The 18,377-nt window shown below is 38.1% G+C and overlaps 1 protein-coding gene across 2 annotated transcripts in view; it reads left to right on the top strand.

Annotated features, from left to right (window-relative positions):
* The first annotated feature begins 3,962 nt into the window (after nt 1-3,962).
* Nucleotides 3,963-18,377, top strand: part of MAMDC2 (MAM domain containing 2) — a 212,589-nt gene continuing 198,174 nt past the window's right edge. Inside the window, exons 1-2 of one of the 2 annotated variants that reach the window (XM_074207396.1) lie at nt 3,963-4,471; nt 4,870-4,983. In XM_074207396.1, coding sequence (XP_074063497.1) covers nt 4,438-4,471; nt 4,870-4,983 — 148 coding nt within the window. In that variant the 5' untranslated portion in view covers nt 3,963-4,437. The remainder of the gene's footprint in view (nt 4,472-4,869; nt 4,984-18,377) is intronic. The other variant, XM_074207395.1, reaches the window with a different exon arrangement.

Below are 18,377 nucleotides of genomic sequence, written 5' to 3'. Positions count from 1 at the left end.
GAAGGAATTGCTTTCCTTGGCTTGACTGACACTGGGGCCAATCAGACTGTGTTCCCCACATAGAACTGGCCACAAGCTTGGCCTAAACAGGCTGCCTTTACTAACCTAGTAGGCATCGGAGGTAGACAGGAAACAGAAATTTCTTGTCAGCCCTTGAAATGGAGAAAAGAAGATAAAGTAGGGACTGTCATTACTTTCATTGTTGAAGGACTCCCTACAATATTATGGGGAAGAGATATATTATGTCAATTAGGAGCTAGAATTAGCACTGATTCTCTGATTGGGGCTGCTGTTGAGTTGGGAAGTAGAATCTCTGAGCACCACAGGGGACGGAGCTTCTTCCTCAGCAGCAGTCTGCCACCCAGCATCAGCACTCTGAACGGGATGCGGAGCACCTGCTTGCCACTCTTTTTGGCCGCTGCTGCCTGCTTGATTGCACTGTGCATGTTAAGCATGACCCTGATGCAGACCCTGATGCCTATGATGAATTTCACTTTAGAAGCCAAAATGAGTTTCACTTTCCAGCCTACAGCTGGGCATACCTCAGCCATTGCTCTGGCACCAGAGGGCTTTGAATTGAACACTAACTGCACTTCCTCTGTTGAGAGCAAAAATGTCACATGCTGTTGGACAGTTTGTAATGGTGTTGACTATTGTTGAGAAAATGCAACAACTCCAAATTGTATTGTTGTCAACAACTCAAGTAATTGCATATGCTCTCTCACATTCTCTACTGCTTTCAACCTCTGCAGAGGCAGGAGGGAGGGAGAAGAGAAATCTTCCTTTTTGGAATTTTGAAACTCAAACTTATGTCTTAGATGGAATGCAGGCTTCACTATAAGGACAAGACCCCTCCAAAAACTTATTCTAGAAATAAAGGGATCCCCATGCCTTCTTCCTGGTTCAGGGAGGAAGTGGGAGGGTTGGGCTATGACTATGGTTTTTCAATAGGTTATTTATTGATTGGGAAGCTTCCTGCTTCAATTAATTAAGAGAAAAGGGGAAGAAGATTTTTTTTTGGGACTGGGAAATTTAGATTTTGTTTTTCAAATGAAGCCTGTACCTATGGCTAATATTTTGGTGCATCATGTGTGTACACACTATTTAAACATCTATAGGACATTTTACATCTCTCTACTGGCCTGGAGAGGTAGGAAAGTGTTTCTATATTCTGAGATCTGGTACTGGCCAGGGTGTCAATCTCACCTTGGTAAATGTGATACAAGAGAGTTGTTTCTGTGTCTGTGTTAGTGTCTAAACTCCTGTGTGTGTATGTAATTCAGATCTGAAATAGTTAAATTTTACCTGAGTTAAAAGTTAACTCCTTTTAGTTTAGATTTTGAATTTGATTGCTTTGATAGGTTTTTTGTTGGCAAAAGAAAAAACTTTGTAATCTTTGTAAGTTGGGTATAAAATGTATTTCAAGGAATTTGGGAATATTGGTTTTTACTATTGTTTGATTGACATTTAATTGACTATTTTGAACTTTTGTTTACAACTTATGTGGCATTCATTATGTAATAATTTTATTTCAAAAAAGACAAGACTGGGGGATATGTTAGGGACTGTTGTGTGTGGGAGTGCTGTGAATCTTCATCACCTGGTGCCCTTGAGCACCAGAACCTTGCTTTACTAAGTGCCACAGGAGTGGGAGTGGGTTAGAGACTGGGAGGGATAATTAAGCATTTGTGTTTTGGTGAATAAATGGAGACCTTAGTGTACAAAGGGAGAACTTGTCTTCCTTGTCTCCCACCCCTTCAACACCTGGGGAAAGATTGAGGGAGTCCAGAAAGGGTCTCAACATATATCAAATGATATTAAGGAAAGAGGGCATTTTGGCTTCATTTTTGTACTTACTGGAAAAGCTTCTAATATTTCCCCATGTATATGATGCTTGTGTTTGATTTTAGGTAAGTACTATTTTATCATATTCAAAAGTATCCCTGTCAATTGTTCTCAGCATGGGGTCCATAGATACTCCCCAAGAGATCCACGAATTATTTCAGGGTGGAGCAAGAACTTGGATGAGAAAATATTATCTCAGGGGCAGCTAGGTGGCACAGTGGATAGAACACAGGCCCTGGAGTCAGGAGTATCTGAGTTCTAATCCAGTCCTAAACACTTAATAATTACCTAGCTGTGTGGCCTTGGGCAAGCCACTTAACTCCATTGCCTAAAAACAAAACAAAAACAAACAAAAAAAAGAAGATATTATCTCATTTCAGTATAATTGTTTCCTTTGTAATCCTATGTATTTTGTTTTTATATGTTTAAAAAAAATTGTTTTGAGACACCATGCCTTTTTGTCAGACTACTAAAGGGGACCATAGGCTTTACAACTGGCAAAGTTGCTCATGACAGAAAAAAAATGGTTAAGAATCCCTAATCTAGGCCTTTGCTTTGTACTTTAGCATAAATTAGTATTAAACTTTGTAAAATAATTTTCTACATCTGTTGAAATAATCATGTAGCTCTGTATGTTTGTTAATGTGCTTACTTATGTTATTTCTCTAATAATCCCTGCATACCTGGTATAAATTTATTTGATCATAATGAATGATTTATAAAAATAAATATAATTTTTTTGGCTTTTCATGATATCTTAGTGGAATTTCAAGAAGTTTGTTGAATTTATGGAAGAACATGGCAAAAGTCATTCAGGATGGGCAGGTTTGGAGATAATATCCACATTGTGTGACCTTCATTTTTGAAGACCAACATCATGTGAATTGGATTTGAGTGAGGGGATGCTGTGATAAGTCACCAACCTCACTTTCTCCTCCAGAGCTATCTGGGTCTAGTGTCCAGATTTGAATCAGGATGACTGGATGTGAGGCAATCAGGGTTAAGTGACTTTTTCTAGGTCATGCAGCTAATAACAGTCAGGTGTCTGAGGCTGGGTTTGAACTCCTGTGCTCCTGACTCCAAGGCCAATGCTTCACACCATCCACTTTGATGAGATCATGGCCTTCTTTGAGCATCAAAGATAGAATGCTAGACTACTTAATACAGGAGAATGTAAAGACTGACCAAGGTAAATCTTTTTCTTTTTTCTTTCTTTTCTTTTTTTTTTTTAGTTTTTGCAAAGCAATGGGGTTAACTGGCTTGCCCAAGGCTATACAACTAGGTAATTATTAAGTGTCTGAGACCATATTTGAATTCAGGTACTCCTGAGTCCAGGGCCGGTGCTCTATCCACTGCACCACCTAGCCACCTCAACCAAGGTAAATCTTAATGCAATACAGGAGTTATGTTTTACTTTTTTATATTAAACAGCTTTCTTTCCCCTAAAATTTCTATTTCAGATATTTCTATTAAGGTCATATACTGTATTAGCTCCTTACCCCTCATCCATGCCCATGTGATATGTGTATGACTGTGTGCAGGTATATATGTTTATATATGTGTTTTGCTTTGGAACTGGGGGTGAGGAATAATTTAGGAAGGTGTAAATTCTTACCAAACTCTCAGCAGAAAATATTTTGGATGCTGATGAAGAAAAATCCTTGTTTACCACCCACACTGAACCAAGAGAAAGTTTAGGCAAAAAAGAACTCATCTGACCGCAAAAAAGCTTAATAAAAAATATTTTTCCTTACCCGAGTTACAGATTTTTAGCTCTATGGGAGTTGAGGGATGCTGAACACAAGGTGTGGCACTGGTTCCTCTTGATATAAAGTATATGATAGGAATGTTAGTGAAGTCATATAGGCATTTTTATGTAATGTACCATTACTGCATTATTATATCCAAGAATATGTCCAGAAGATATTCCAACCCTGTTCTATTCTGGGGAGAAGAGGTTAAAAACATAAGGGACAAAGCTAGATGATTCGGTATGCCAGATGTGGGCAAATTGACGCAAAGGTCCCCAGAAATAATCTGGTTTTCACAGAAGGGTGGGGAGTTGTCTTAGCCAGTCCCGCTCAAGTTAGTATTGGTTCTCCTCTTGCCTCCTGGATCATTCTTTCAGATTCAAATATCAGAGCCTTCACCCTGACCTGCCCCTTCTCCTTTCCCAATTTCCCCTTAGCCAGCCTGGGGTTTGGCTTGAAAGCCAACAGCTGTCTCCTCCCTCCCAGCCCCGCGGAGGACCAGCTGTGTGGGGTGAACTCCGCTCTGAATTCCAGCTCTCTAGCTGTAGCCCTCTTCGCTCGTGACCCGCCTTCACTAACCTCCGGCTTCAACGCTGAGCCACACCGATCTGGGATCCAAAGTTGGGCTCCTCTAGAAACTCACTGTGCCGCCTCTCCAGGCGACGATTTCTACACCCCTCCACCCCCCACCCCAGGCTGCACAGTCGCGTTCCCCTCCTACTCCCCCCAGTCCCGCCACCTCTGATTCGTAGCGGTTCCCCTCAAACCCATCCCGTTGCAGTGAGCTGTCAGCTTGAAGTCTGAGAGCTGCATCTTTCCAATTCCTCCCTGAAGGGCGACTATGCTCCTGTGGGGTGTCCTCCTGGCCGTGCAAGGTAAGGGTCAGGACTAGGAGGGAGCACGCTCTAAATTTTGCCCCACTCGTGGCTACCCCAGATGCTCCCCCCCCCAACGTGGGAAGCATTGCCGCCGGGTATGCACTTTTGGGAGCCACTGCTTTCCCTGGAACGAGCCAAGTTCTGCTTGGCTGGCAACTTAGAGAAGCTGAGCTCGCGATGTCCTTCCCTTGCCTCTTGCTTTCCGGTCCTATCTTGGCCAGGATTTAGGCTGGGCTGGGGGTAGACGTTGGGGAAGGGTACTCTCGAGGCCATGCACTCTTCTCTCCCTCATGCTTTCCCTCCACCTACCCCGGCTTGCATGTAGTCACCTCTGCTTAAAGTTTGGGTGAGTGTTCCCAGGGAGCTGGAACTGAAACTTTCTTTTGTACCGGCAGCACTGCAGTTTGCCAGAGCTGTGGAGCTCCCTGCTGGCTCTTGTGCCTTTGAAGACAACACTTGTGGCTTTGACTCAATATTTACATTTTTGCCATGGATTTTAAATGAGGAAGGTAAGGATGGTCTTGCCTTTCTGGTTTTGATTTTTTTCAGATGGACTTTTAATCTAATGTTAGATACGTGGGTTTCTTCTTCACAGAGAAGAAATCCAAATACCTGATTTCTTAAGCAGAGAATGAAGAGCAGAAATCAGACAGTAAAAAAGATGAAATCATCAGTTTATTTTCTCCATAAAAAAAAGTTTCAGAAGTTGCACAGCATCTTAAAGTCATGTGCTTCATGTGCTTATATTGTAAAGTGTTGGACTGAGAGTTGGAAGATCTGAGTTAAAATTTCAACTACTTAGTTTTGTGATCTTGTGAAAATTACTAAACTCTGGATCTGAATTTCTTCATTTTTAAAACTGGAGGAACAGGCAGCTAGGTGGCGCAGTTGATAGAACCCTGGCCCTGGAGTCAGGAGGACCTGAATTCAAATCCAGCTTATACACTTAATAATTGTCTACCTGTGGGAACTTTGGCAAGTCACTTAACCCTATTGCCTGAAATAAATAAAATTTTATAAAATTAACTGGAGGAAGCTGTTAGATTAGATGCCTCTTTAAAGGTTCATTATAATACAAAGTCCTATCTTTTTTGTCTAATAGTGAGGTAATGTGAGGTGGTGAAAAATGGGATGAACTGGAAGGCTCTGGACTCTGATTCCATTGCATCTCTATCGAGCTCTGTCATCTTGGGCTAGAGACAACCTACTTAGGCCTTAATTTTTTTTTTTTTTAGGTTTTTGTAAGGCATATGGGGTTAAGTGGCTTGCCCAAGGCCACACAGCTAGGTAATTATTAAGTGTCTGAGACTGGATTTGAACCCAGGTACTCCTGACTCCAGGGCAGGTGCTTTATCCACTGAGCCACCTAGCCGCCCCGGCCTTAATTTTCACAGTGGAAATGGGACTAGATTTGGACACCCCCCCCCCCTTCAAATTCCATATCTGAAACACTAAATAAAACTCTTGTGGATCTTTAGCAAATCACTCAACTCTCTGGGTCACCAAATTCTTACATTTAAAATAAGGGAATTGAACTAGATGGTTTTAAGTGCTCTCCCAGCTCCTAAATCTGTGATTCCATGTGTGATAAGTCTATGGGCCAACTGACTTAAATTGATATTTTACTTCTTAATAAATATCAAAAAAAGGATTATTTTATCCTTTCTTGGTTGTGAAATAAGGAACTCTCTAGTTTGGTATGGAATTGTTTCCTTTCCTCTCTCTCAATTTTTTCTTTCTTTTTCTTTTTTCCCTTCCTCTCTTCTTTGTCCTATACATGTTATGAATACATATAGGACAAATTAACTTATGTACCTATACCTTTGTTTCCAAATTCAAAATTTATCAGAATGCAATTGCATTGAAGAATGATGAAACCAGAAAACACTAGTTTGAAAATCTAAACCACTATTGTTGAGGTGACAACTGAGCAGCCTACCTAGTGGGCTTTTCTATTCCTGTTTAATGATTATCAAAGGTTAGGCTCAGTGGGAACTGGAAATGAGTAGATCATTTGACTCTTAACTAGTTGTTAAAGATCCTTTGACCCTTAACTAGTTTCATTGATTTTGAGGTCACTTTAACCCCTTTGCAAATTTGCACACTCCCCTAATAGTGTGACTGGTAGAATATCAAAAAAGAAAAGAAAAGAGTGTCAGAGATTACCAGTCCCTGTGACAGACTTGAATATGGAATCAGAAATGGAGCCATACATGGGACATGATAAACAGAGCTTTGTCCTAAGACATTGAGATGTGGCAAGGGTATATTTCCTATCCATAATGATATTGTGGTACCTTTTGTCCTTGTACTTCATATTTCAGTCCTCTAGTAATATAAATGACAACTGGTCCTTCCCACAGAATCATAGTTGTGGACATAGAAGGGACCCAGAGACCATCTAACAATAGCATTAATAACAATCAATGAGATTTTGTAGTCCTTTAAGATTTGAAAAGTGCTTTATCTACATGATTTAATTTGATCTTCACAATTGTACTATTATTATCTATTTTAAAAATGAGGGAAACTAAAACCCCAGGAAGTTAAGTGACTTGGACAAGATAGCACAGACTGAATTTCAATCCAGGTTTTCTAACTCCAGAACCAATGTTCCTTCTGTTTTAACATAGGAATGAGATCTCTCCTTTTACTGTGACTGTACCCAAAGTGGAACTGTTCTCTGAGTCAATCTCCACCCCAAACATATTATTGAATTTGCCCCCAAATTTAGTTTGGGTTGGTTAAATCTGATTGAAAGATTTAAATCTCTGGTTTGCCATTACTGGCTTTAGTTTCTTCTCCCTTAAAATGAGAGGACTGAACTAGATAATCTAGGCCCTTAGTAGCTCCAGAGTTCTAGGAACCAAAATTAGTGTTATAATACTTCTAGATTGTAATTATGTTCTCTCTACATATGTTGTCAGTTTTACCAGGAAGAAAAAAAGACCACCTGAAGTCAGGAGTACCTGAGTTCAAATCTGGCCTGAGACACTTAATAATGACCTAGCTGTGTGCCCTTGGGCAAGCCACTTAGCCCCATTGCTTTGCAAAAAAACTAAAAAAAAATCACATCCAAGAAAATGTACCTTCTTTGCAGAGGTGTGGGGCTATGGATGCAGTACATTCATAAACTGTCAAACCTGACTGATATGCTGGTCAGTTTCAATGAATTGCATTTTTTTCTTTTTTCTTCTTTATTACAAGGGGTCATGTGGTGGGTGGGTGGAGGAGGAGACAAATATATTTGGAATTGGAGGAGATGTAGTAGCAAAAGAGATAAATACAAATTTAAAAAAATTAATTAAATTAAACATAAAATATCATGTCCTAGTCAAAGAGAGAAAGGGAATACTCAGCACTTTGGCAAGGTGGCAATTTAGTTCTACAGTTTACCTCTGATTCAGTTTACAACCCACAAGCCTTATGGCATCACCACAATGTTTCAATAAACTATAACTTTTGGAAACCTTGCTTCCTTTCCAAGGCTGACAGGAAGGCTTCTGCTGAGTTGGCATCAGGGGAGTAAGAGTAGCAGTTGCACAGTAGGGAGGGAGACCTTCAGGGGAGGCATCAAGATGCACATTATAGAAGTTTAACATGATTATAATGAGCAAACTGTCCTTTCCCCTTCTAAAGATAGCCACCTCTTTTTTGACTTGGGCGGGGCAGGGGAGGGACTAGACTGACTTGGGGGAAGTTACTTATTTTACTTGCTGTCTACCAGAGCTTCAGCAATGGAAGTTATGCCGTTACAAATCTAGTTTTCAAAAAAGGTTTAAATCCTGGATAGGGATGTTTACTCAAGTAAGGAAGTTAAGTAGGTATGTGCCTGCTGCTCCAGGGGACAGTTAAAGGCTCTTTCACTCTTTCCATTCTAAATTCTATTTCTAAGTAACTTGGTCACAATAAAAGTATCCTAGGCTGAAATTCAGTATACATATTGTAAGCTCCTCTGCTGTTTTGTAACAACATACTCTTGAAAATGGTTTCATCCACTTCAATTTGTTGGATATTAAAAAAGTTTACTTGAGATACCTTTGTCCTTTGGTAGCTGGGGTAGCTGCCATTCTATAGGTTTTCACAGAGAAAGTTACCATAAAAGCACAGCTGAAGGAATTAGAAAAGTTATTTAAGTGTGATTTTTAGAGGAGGAGGAGAGGCCCCCTCCAAAAATACCTCCTTACAGCATGAAATCACATTCATTCCTATGGGCTAAGGTTTTCTATATCCAGAAATCCCCTGTTAAAATAGTCCTACTGTTGGGAAGCTTATTAAGCATTAATACCATGTATCAGATTAAATTCTAATAGAGATTGGCCAACCTGCATAGGTAAATTTTAACAGGAGAAAGTCACACAGATGAGGTATGGCAGTTGGACTGGGGCAGGGTCAAGTTGTGGGAAACAAAGAGTACCTGGGAAGTGAGGGGAAAGTGCCACTCATGAGAAAGGAATGCATATATTAGAAACAGAAAGAGCTTCAAAATAAATTTTGCTTTTTACAGTTTTTGCTAATGGCCCCGCTCTGGGGCATAATTTTTTATTTGTGCCCTTTGAGAATCTTTCATATTGTATTCACCATTGTGTGTGTGTGTGTGTGTGTGTGTGTGTGTGTGTGTGTAGGGGGATTTATTTTCTTCCACCTTGAACTCACTTGAAATTGAAGTATTTGTGTAGGGGAAACAGTATCATTTGATTAACCTTAAAAATCTTAATTTCCTTATTAATAAGAAAAACCCACATTTATTTAATGCTTTAAGGCTTTGCAAAGAGCCTTCTTCCCAGCAACTTTGCCAGATAAATAATACAAGAGTTATTTTTACTTTTTAGATGAGGAAGTCTTTAGAGATGAAGGGACTTGTCCAAGGTGACTCAGCAGTCAGTTGTCAGAAATGAAACTTGAGACTGAGTCATAAGCTGGAAGGCATCCAGTATTTTTGCAAATAAAGGAAGTCATTTTGTCTCTTTACAGATAAAGAAACTAGCTAACAAAGGTTAAGTGAGTATTGACAGAGATGGAATTTGAACCCAAGTCCTCTGATTCTAGAACCAGTGATCTTTCACTGTACCATTCTGCTGACTCTGAAATCCAGTATCCTTTTCACTGAAGTCACAAAAGCTTTTATTCATTCATTAATTCAAAAGATGATGCTAAGGTTTAGGATGTCTTAAGGACAGGACTGGGCAAGCTAGGTGGTACAGTGGATAGACTGGGCTTGAAATCAGGAAGACACGTCTTACTGAGTTTAAATTTGACCATAGACACTTCCTAACTGTGTGATCCTGGAAAAATCACTTACTCCTATTCACCTCAGTTTTCTCATCTGTGAAATGAATTAGAAAAGGAAATGCAAAGCACTACAATATTTTTGCCAAGAAAAGTCCAAATGGGCACACAAAGAGTCAAAAATGATTGAACAACAGAAAAAGACAGTGGTACTTTGCTTTTTAAAAAAGTAACAGTTTCTGTTTTTCATTGTCTAGCTACCAAGATTTAAGGTTCCGAAGGGCAATAGAGCAAGCCTGAAGCTCACAATTCCAAGTATTTAGCAGATGTTCAGAATTGCTTTTGGTCCTATTGTAATCATAGATTGGGCTGAACCATCTGTGAAATAAGATATATTCCACCATTTCTCTATGATGAAATGTTCTATGGACTTGAGGAAAGAAACAAAATGAGCATAGAGTTTCACAATTAAAATTTGGAACTTTGAATTAAATCAAGGGGGAGGGAAAAATTGAAAAGATTATCAAGTAAAGAGAAGGAAAGTTAAAAGCTTCATTTTGATTAAAGAATTTTTAGTACACAAGGAGTCAGGTTTTGAGAAAATGCTTAATACAAGAAACAACTTACCAGAAATGGAATTGTGGCAATGCTTCTTATAAAAGAATGGATGGTTTTGACCCAAAGAGGAGTAGTGATTCAATGCCTCTAAATACAGGACAGGAATACAGGCTATTGAAAACAGGATAACAAAAGAAGTAGATAATTTAAAATATGTTAAGAGCACATTCTAAGTATACAAATGGAATTGTAAGATATCTCTTTTCCCTTTCTTCTCCTACCTATTTTCTTTATCTTAGACATCAGTATTTCACTTCTGCAGTTAGTCAGATAGCAATTATTATTAACAATGATAAATCCTGACTGATGGTTCCTTTAAATTGTGCTAGAAACTTGACTCATGTATGTATACTGAATGGAACTTCTTCTGGGGGCTGATTGTCAACCTATATTCCCTACAGCTTAGGACCCTTTCCTGACTTCTGCAGTTTCCAATTTCCTAGACTCACCCAGGAATGTCTCCTAGAAAATATTATAACATGCCATTCCAATAGATGGGTGACTGTTGTGACCTGATTTCACTTTTGGCATGGATTTGAAGCTGTCATTTATTTTCTTCTTATGAGCATCTCAGGCAGGATAGCTCAATTGTCACTATGTTTAAAAGCTGGTGTCTAACTGAAATCTTCAGCTTCTCTTGTGTGTGTATTTAGAGAGACAGTTGTCCTGAGGAATCCAGCCAAGTTCTTTCTGCATACCACATACCATTTTGTTCCCCTGCCACTGCTATTATTAATGCTTTGTCATGGTATCATTGCCCATATCCCCATTCCAGCTTCCCATGCCCAACCACAGAACAGAAATCCATCTAGCCTGGGGTCAACTTGGACTCTCTCCAAGAGGCTTTAGTTACTACAGAAACTTCATTAATACTATGATCTTACCTGTAACATAGACCTATTCCATAAATTCTGAGGATATCTTTTTTAAAAATCTTAATCTTTGTACATTTAGGCTGTCAGTAACACAAAATAAGGCTTTTTTGAGACTATGAATAACTGATTTCTATATTGGACAAATAGATTTTGAGGGCAAAAATTCAAGGGAGGTTTAACCCTTATGGAAGTGTCCATAATGATTGTGTATGAGGTAAGTATATCCTTCCACTCTTGAAGTAGCAAAAATAAAAAAGAATTCTTAAAAGACTGTGTGACAAGTCATCCAGCTTCACAGTCTTGGTTTCCTTAATTGTAAAGCCATAGGATCATAGATTTAGAGCTAGAAGGGACATTTTAAGATCCTCTAGCCTATCTTACAGATAAAAAAAACCTTGAGACTTCTCAAAGTTAAATGAGTCATCACTGTCATTAACTATGGTAGGTGGTAGAGCTCATATTTGAACACAGTTCTTTTGGTTGAAAATTCTGGGAGGGAAACACCCTCAGAATTTCTGACCAAAACAGAAGTAATTGCTAATCTACACTCCCTTTTAGCCATCAGGGCCCAAACAATGACCAAGTGAGGCTTGAGCAAGGAATTATTATTGGCCAGAGTTAGTTGGGTTTAAGGCATGGTTCTTAAGAAAGAAATCTAGCCAGTAAACCCCAAGATATCCTGTGAGGTTTCAGTGATCAAAATTTGCATTCTTTTGGGTAGAGTACCTGCAGGTTAGGGTATGCTACTCTATGTAGCTACTAGTATGCTACTCTCTAGATAGAGGGAGAAGAAGAAGGAAGGAGGAAGAGAAATAGAAAGAAAAGGAAGGAAGAAAAGAAGATGAGGGAGAGAAGGAGGGATGGAAGGAAGGAGGGAAGGAGATTCATTGCCCAACTGGAATTAGTCAGTTGGGTCCCTAGTAGGACAGCTACTTCTACTCACAGGTTGTTATTTGTCCTTTGTTCTTGGAAAGAGGACCATGGCATCAGGAAAGAGGTGCCTTGACTTGCAAGTAAATTGGATTTAAGTGAGGCAGGACTTATCAAAATCACCAACCTCACTCTGTCCTTTGGAGCTATCTGGGTCCAGTGGCAAGCATAAGTGGAGATGGCCATGATCAAGAGCAGGAAACATCTAAAGAGGTTCTTAATTTGGTGTCCATGGATTTAAAAACTTTATTATTTTAACATAATTTGTTTCCTTTGTAATACTATTCATTTTATTTTATGCATTTGAAAACATTATTCTTTTGAGTCTGTAGGCTTCATCAGACTACCAAAGGGATCTACAACATAATGAAAGACTCAGCATCCCCTCACTTAAAGAATCTTTGCCCCAGAATATATTGGTTCAATATCAAGATCAACTCTTGGTATTCTTGGCTTATTCCTATTGATGCAGAGAATTATGAATATAAGAAATTTGTATTTAGAAACAAATTTCATAATCTTTTATGCTGTTAAAATTTGTTAAATTACAGAATACTATCTGCTCCAGGATGTAAATTGACTCCTATTGTTGTATTGTTAAATGTAAATTTTGCACCCAGTCTCTTCATTCCCAACCCCTAGATTCCAATCTTCTACCTGATTTTGGTCACATAAGGAGGGGGTAGGGATTTCCCCTTTGCCCCCAGTACCCAGATAATGGACAAGATTATAAAAACCTGGCCTAAACTTCCCTCCAGGTGGAGTTCTCCCTGGCTCAGTCAGCTATTCCTTGTCTGTCTCTGTCTCTGTCTCTCTCTCTCTGTCTCTCTCTCACCTTATTTCTCTGTCTCTGACCCCCAAGCAACCTTGCATAGCCTTTTGTTATTCACTTCTGTCCTCAAAATGCCTGTCATTTTAATTTGTTTAGTTTGCAGCAATTTATAATAAATTCTGAGCAGTTTAATATCCCAGGGCTTATGTGAATTCATTCACTTTTCCAAAACCCTCAATCTCCATTGGAGACCCCAATTCTCATCCACAGCACTATTACACAGATTCCACAGAAAGATCCTAACCCCTTGTGGCCCCACTCCTTGGCCTCTGCCTCTGTTTCCCTGGTTACTTTACCTGGGTGGCTGATCCCTGGTAACTAAGCTCCTTATCCCCTAGGATCATGCCTCCTTACACTCTTAGCACTTGTTATTTCATTGCTTATCTCACTTTCCCTACACACTGAATTTCTTACTCAACTAGTTAGAAACTGGGCCAAGGATTAAAATTGGATTTCTAGGCTCTCACTTCATGACTTTCCTTACTATATTTGAGAATAGTTAGTTAAGAATGCTTAAATAAAAAGGTTTTTTAACCTCTTTTTGATCTCATACTATTCTTCTTTATAAACTCTGTACTTCAACAGAACTACTCTGCATATTGTTCCCTAGAAGCCTGTGGAGGTTTTTATTTTTTTATTTTTTGCCTCTTTGAAGATCTCTCCTATTCCCTCACTTTATAAGATTTCCTCTGTCTTCTGCATTTCTTCCAATAGCATTTAGTTTGTGCATTTCTTATCATATAAAGCCTAATCTTCCAATATTTCCTTCCTTCAGGAAGAAATGTTTTGGGGTAAAGAACTTTCCTAATATTTCACAAATTACACCCTTAATATGCTTCTTGTTATTCAGTCACATATGACTCTTTTGTAACCCTGTGGACCATAGTATGTCAATACCATACATTGAATTTTCTTGAGCCATTTTCTCCTCCAGTGGATTAAGCAAACCTAATAAGTTAAGTGACTTGTCCTTTGTTGAACACTTAGGAAGTATCTGAGACCTGATTTGAATTCAGCACTCCCTGACTCCAGGCTCAGACTGCCTCAGACTTGTCAGCAGGAATAAGTTTTGGAATTAATGGAAAGTGAGGGGGGAAAGAATCACTACTACTCAATCACTACTCCTGGGGATTTCCAACATCTAGAAAAATCCTTCCTATTTCCTTTGGGGAAAGATGTGGACTCTGGACTTACATTCTTTGTCTTCAAACTATTAAACAGGTTCTATTGAGACTGACAATTGAAGTAAGCACAGCACCCTAATGAATCAATTTGTAAGGTTATCTTCTCATCACTTTACCACTGACATTTCATTGGACAAGTAGGCAATGCCTGTCACTGCTACTGAGATTTTCTGGTCCCCTGCCTCCTAAATACTAGCAATGTGGAAAGGGACTTTGCAAGGTCAAGATTATTTTTTTTTAACAAGATGATTTCAGATCTTGAAATACTTATTGATATATTCATCTCTAATAAAGCCCAAGTATAAGCCTCAAAGCTGCTGCTGTTGGTACTAGTTTTGTGACGTTAAGTACTGAATAATAGCTGTCAATGTGATAATGCTTTAAAGTTATAAAGTATTTCACAAATATTACCTGTTTTATCCTTCTAGCTTCTTGAGGAAGGTTATTGTTGTTCAGTCTTTCAATTGTGTTCAATTCTTTGTGACCACATTTGGGATTTACTCAGCAAAAATACTAAAATGTTTTGCCATTTCCTTCTCCAGTTCATTTTGCGGATGAGGAAATGGAGGTGGGCAAAGTGAAGTGACTTGCCGAGGGTCATACAGTTAGTAAGTTTCTATGGCAAGATTTGATGTCAGGAAGAGAAGTCTTTCTGACTCTATTGTCCATTTTTCAGATGAAGAAACTGGGAAGTCAAAGAGATGAAGCAACTCCATACACCTATCACCCAATTATTAAGCTTTCAAAGTGGGATTGGAACCCAAGTCTCTGTTGATTTCCATTCCAAAATATTTTCTGCTATACCATAATTTTCCCTATCCTTGAAACAGGTTTTTTTTTTTTTTGCCCATGAATATGGTTCATGAGTTTATAGAGAAGGCTAAATGGCAGGTTTGCAATCAAATTGGGATAGCCAACAACTTTCTTCATGTTCTTTGTGCCTTAAAAATTAAAAACAAACCAACCAGGAACACAGTCAAAGGATGTTTCAATATGGACAATGGGATATATACACATACACATACAAATGTAAACACATAAACATTTGTTTTTTTTTTTTTCTCTCAAAGGAAAGAAGTACTAAACAGCATATTTTGGTCAATAACTATAAAACTCTTTATTATCCAAAATGATTGGGAATGAGTTGTTCTAGTTAAATAGCTTTGTAAGAATTAAGGCATGTGAAGGACTGAAATGTTGGAATACAACATGTACTTAAACGATAAAAAAATAGATTAAAGATAGTTTAAAGTCTTTGATTCAGAAAATGTGAAATAATTGTTTTGGTTTATGTAGCTCAAGATTCTAGTTCCAATGGTGATTCTCAGGGAAAGTACATGATTGCCTTCTGTCAACCTACAGGATTATAGGATTGAGAACTGGAATAGACTTTAGAGATTATCTGTTCCAATACAATCATTACAAATGAGTTTGAGGGATTTATTCTATATTGATCAAAAAGGTGATATAATACAATCAAGGTTATATGCTAGAAAATGACCAGGATTTAAATCTACTGACTGCAAATCCAATTCTTTGTCTACTATACCTTGCTACTTCTCAAATTTCAAAAGGTGCTAATTATCATTGTTCTATAGTTGTTGATGAAGCATAATATTGAGCTGAATCTTATATTCCCTAAAGTTACTTTCTCCTTGTATTTTAAAAAATGAAAACAAACAAGTAAAAATCATTTGTCTTATTAAAAATTCTGATACATTTTCTTTTTACATCCTCTTCATTTTTAAAATTTTCCCTCCCTCTTTCATCCCCGATGAGTCCTCCCTTGCAATATAGAATAATAAAAAAATGGAGGAGGAAGAGGAAGAAAAAGCAAAAGCCATCATCTTTTATATATATCAGGGAAGGTATTTGGGGCAGAAGGACAGAGTTAAGCATTTTGACAATCACACTCTACCTACAGGATTGACCATGGTGGATATGGAGATACAATCAAGGAATTTATGATGGTTTTTTTTCCTTTATGGTCTCTGAAGTTTTAAACGCTGAAGAAAAGGGGTAATGGATGGTAGAGCCACCATCTCTGTAGTAATAGTAGCTAGAACAAAGAGACTAAAAGAAAGGTTTGTGCCTTCCTAAAATGGAACCTTTTTTTCCCCAAAAAATCTATTTGGGAGCCTCCAGGATTTGAAAATTTTGCCATTGACTTTCAGGCATACACGAGGATATTCTTGAGGATTTCCGTGAAGAACACTGGTGAGGTAAACGGCAGGCTTTAGGAAATGCCATTTTATTATTGTTTCTATAACAAAGGTTGAAGTTCACTCATAGTAATCATTTTCACAGTGGGATTGAGCTGCCCTTGAGCCCTATATTCATCTTCAAGAATAGTATTGGAAGGAGGTTGCAGCTTGTCCTAAAAATAGTTTGGAAGCCTCAGGAATTATTCCCAACTTCTTGATTCACCTATCCCTACTATGTGATATTTAGTGAGTACATGGGAAAATGTCTAATGCAGGCAGGCTGGCCTAATAGGCATTGTCCCTTCATTTTATTAATTTCTAAATAGCATGCCATTCTGCTGTTAAACTCAATGATATATAACAGAGCTAGATGCTGGTGAGAAATTTCCATCCCTTATTTGAGAGACTTTTGTTTCTGTGCCAAAATCAGTTATTTGGAGCTATGTTTAAAATAAAGACTGTTTTAATATCATTTAGCCTTTCCTAGGCAGCTGTTGTCTTTGTTCTCTAACATTTATGATTAAGAATATCTAGTCCATCTCCTCCTACTTAATAATTTTTTTCAGCTACTAATGATCCCTTCCATTTATATTATTTCCTTTAAAATAGGGGACAAACAATTGAGTGATATTCTTTTTGAGGCATCTATTGACTCTGTGCCTTCTAACTTATAAAGAAAGAGTTGGATAAATCCAGTACTATTGTTTCTGAAAGAACATTCTCTTCGAGTGATCATAGATTTAGAGCTGGAAGAAACCTCAGAGGACATCTAGTCTGAGATTGTCATCTTACAGATGAGGCAACCAAAGCTCGGAGAAGTTAGATGTCTTTTCAAAGATCACACAAGTAGTAAGTATTGGAGTAGAGATTTGAAACAAGGTCATTTGATCATAGGAACATAGGTATAAAAACTAGAAAGGACTTCAGGATCTATACTAATTTCCTTACCTTCCATGGAAAATTCAGTGACTTGCTTAGTCACGAAGCCAGATCCTCTGACTTCAAATCCAGCCTTCTCTCCAATGTATCATATAACATAATCATAGGAATCTTTTTTTTGAGCCATTTAGTATTAAGTAACTTGCCCAGGGTCTGAGGTCACATTTGAACTCAACTCTTCCTGACCTGGGGCCTGTGCTCAAGCCACTACTCCACTTACCTGCTCCAATAATCACATAACTCAAAGAGGAGACATCTTAGAATGGAGAACCACATTACACAATTTTTGAAGGTTTTTTCCCTACTTCCACAAATAAGGGGCTGCTCAGAAAAGAAAGACTCAACAGTGAAAGCAATGTCCATTTGACTTTATCCTCAAAGCAAAGAGAAAAACTGCAGGGATGAATTACTTCAGGGGGTCTTTTAGCTTAGCTTCAAAATGAGAAAAAAAAAGCTTTTCTTTAGTCCTGTGATTTTTTTTTACTGATTTTATAGAACTTACTTCATAAAAATTATTTAAAATATACATTAGATTCTATGTAGAATCAGTTCCATATTGATGAAATAGTCTAAAGCTATATCATACAGGCCCAAGGCATGATTTATTATAAATGTTGGACTTGTAGGCCAGAATTAATTTGCATAGCTCTTTTGTTGAATTATGTATATACTATAAAAGAAGTGCCACAAGAAAATAAAAGTGAATTTTCAATAGAAACACCACTTTGCTTTTTTGTTTTTTTAATCTCCAAAGAATAGATTTAGGTTCACCAACCAGGTACCTGATTCTGTCATTTTTTTCTTGATTGTTGATTGTGATATTGGATACCTTTGAGAAAAGAGGAAAGAACTTCTATGAGTAATAGCTGGCATGGACAGCTTAGTTGCCTCTAAAATATTCTGCATTATGCAAAATGTCACTTGGAATTTTCATTATTTCAAAAGTTCAACTGGTGGCAACTAAAATGCTCCTCCAATGAGTCTGCCACAAAATAATTCAAAGAAGGCAGTACCTTAGTCAGACAGCAAATTTGGTTACCTTCTTAAATGAGTTTATACTTTACAAAATATCAGGATAGATCTACATGAAAT

The sequence above is a fragment of the Macrotis lagotis genome, chromosome X (assembly GCF_037893015.1).
Source record: "Macrotis lagotis isolate mMagLag1 chromosome X, bilby.v1.9.chrom.fasta, whole genome shotgun sequence".
In the NCBI taxonomy this organism is placed as follows: Eukaryota; Metazoa; Chordata; class Mammalia; order Peramelemorphia; family Peramelidae; genus Macrotis; species Macrotis lagotis.
The sequence above is the reverse complement of the archived record's forward strand: the minus strand, read 5'-3'. Positions and strand labels throughout refer to the sequence as shown.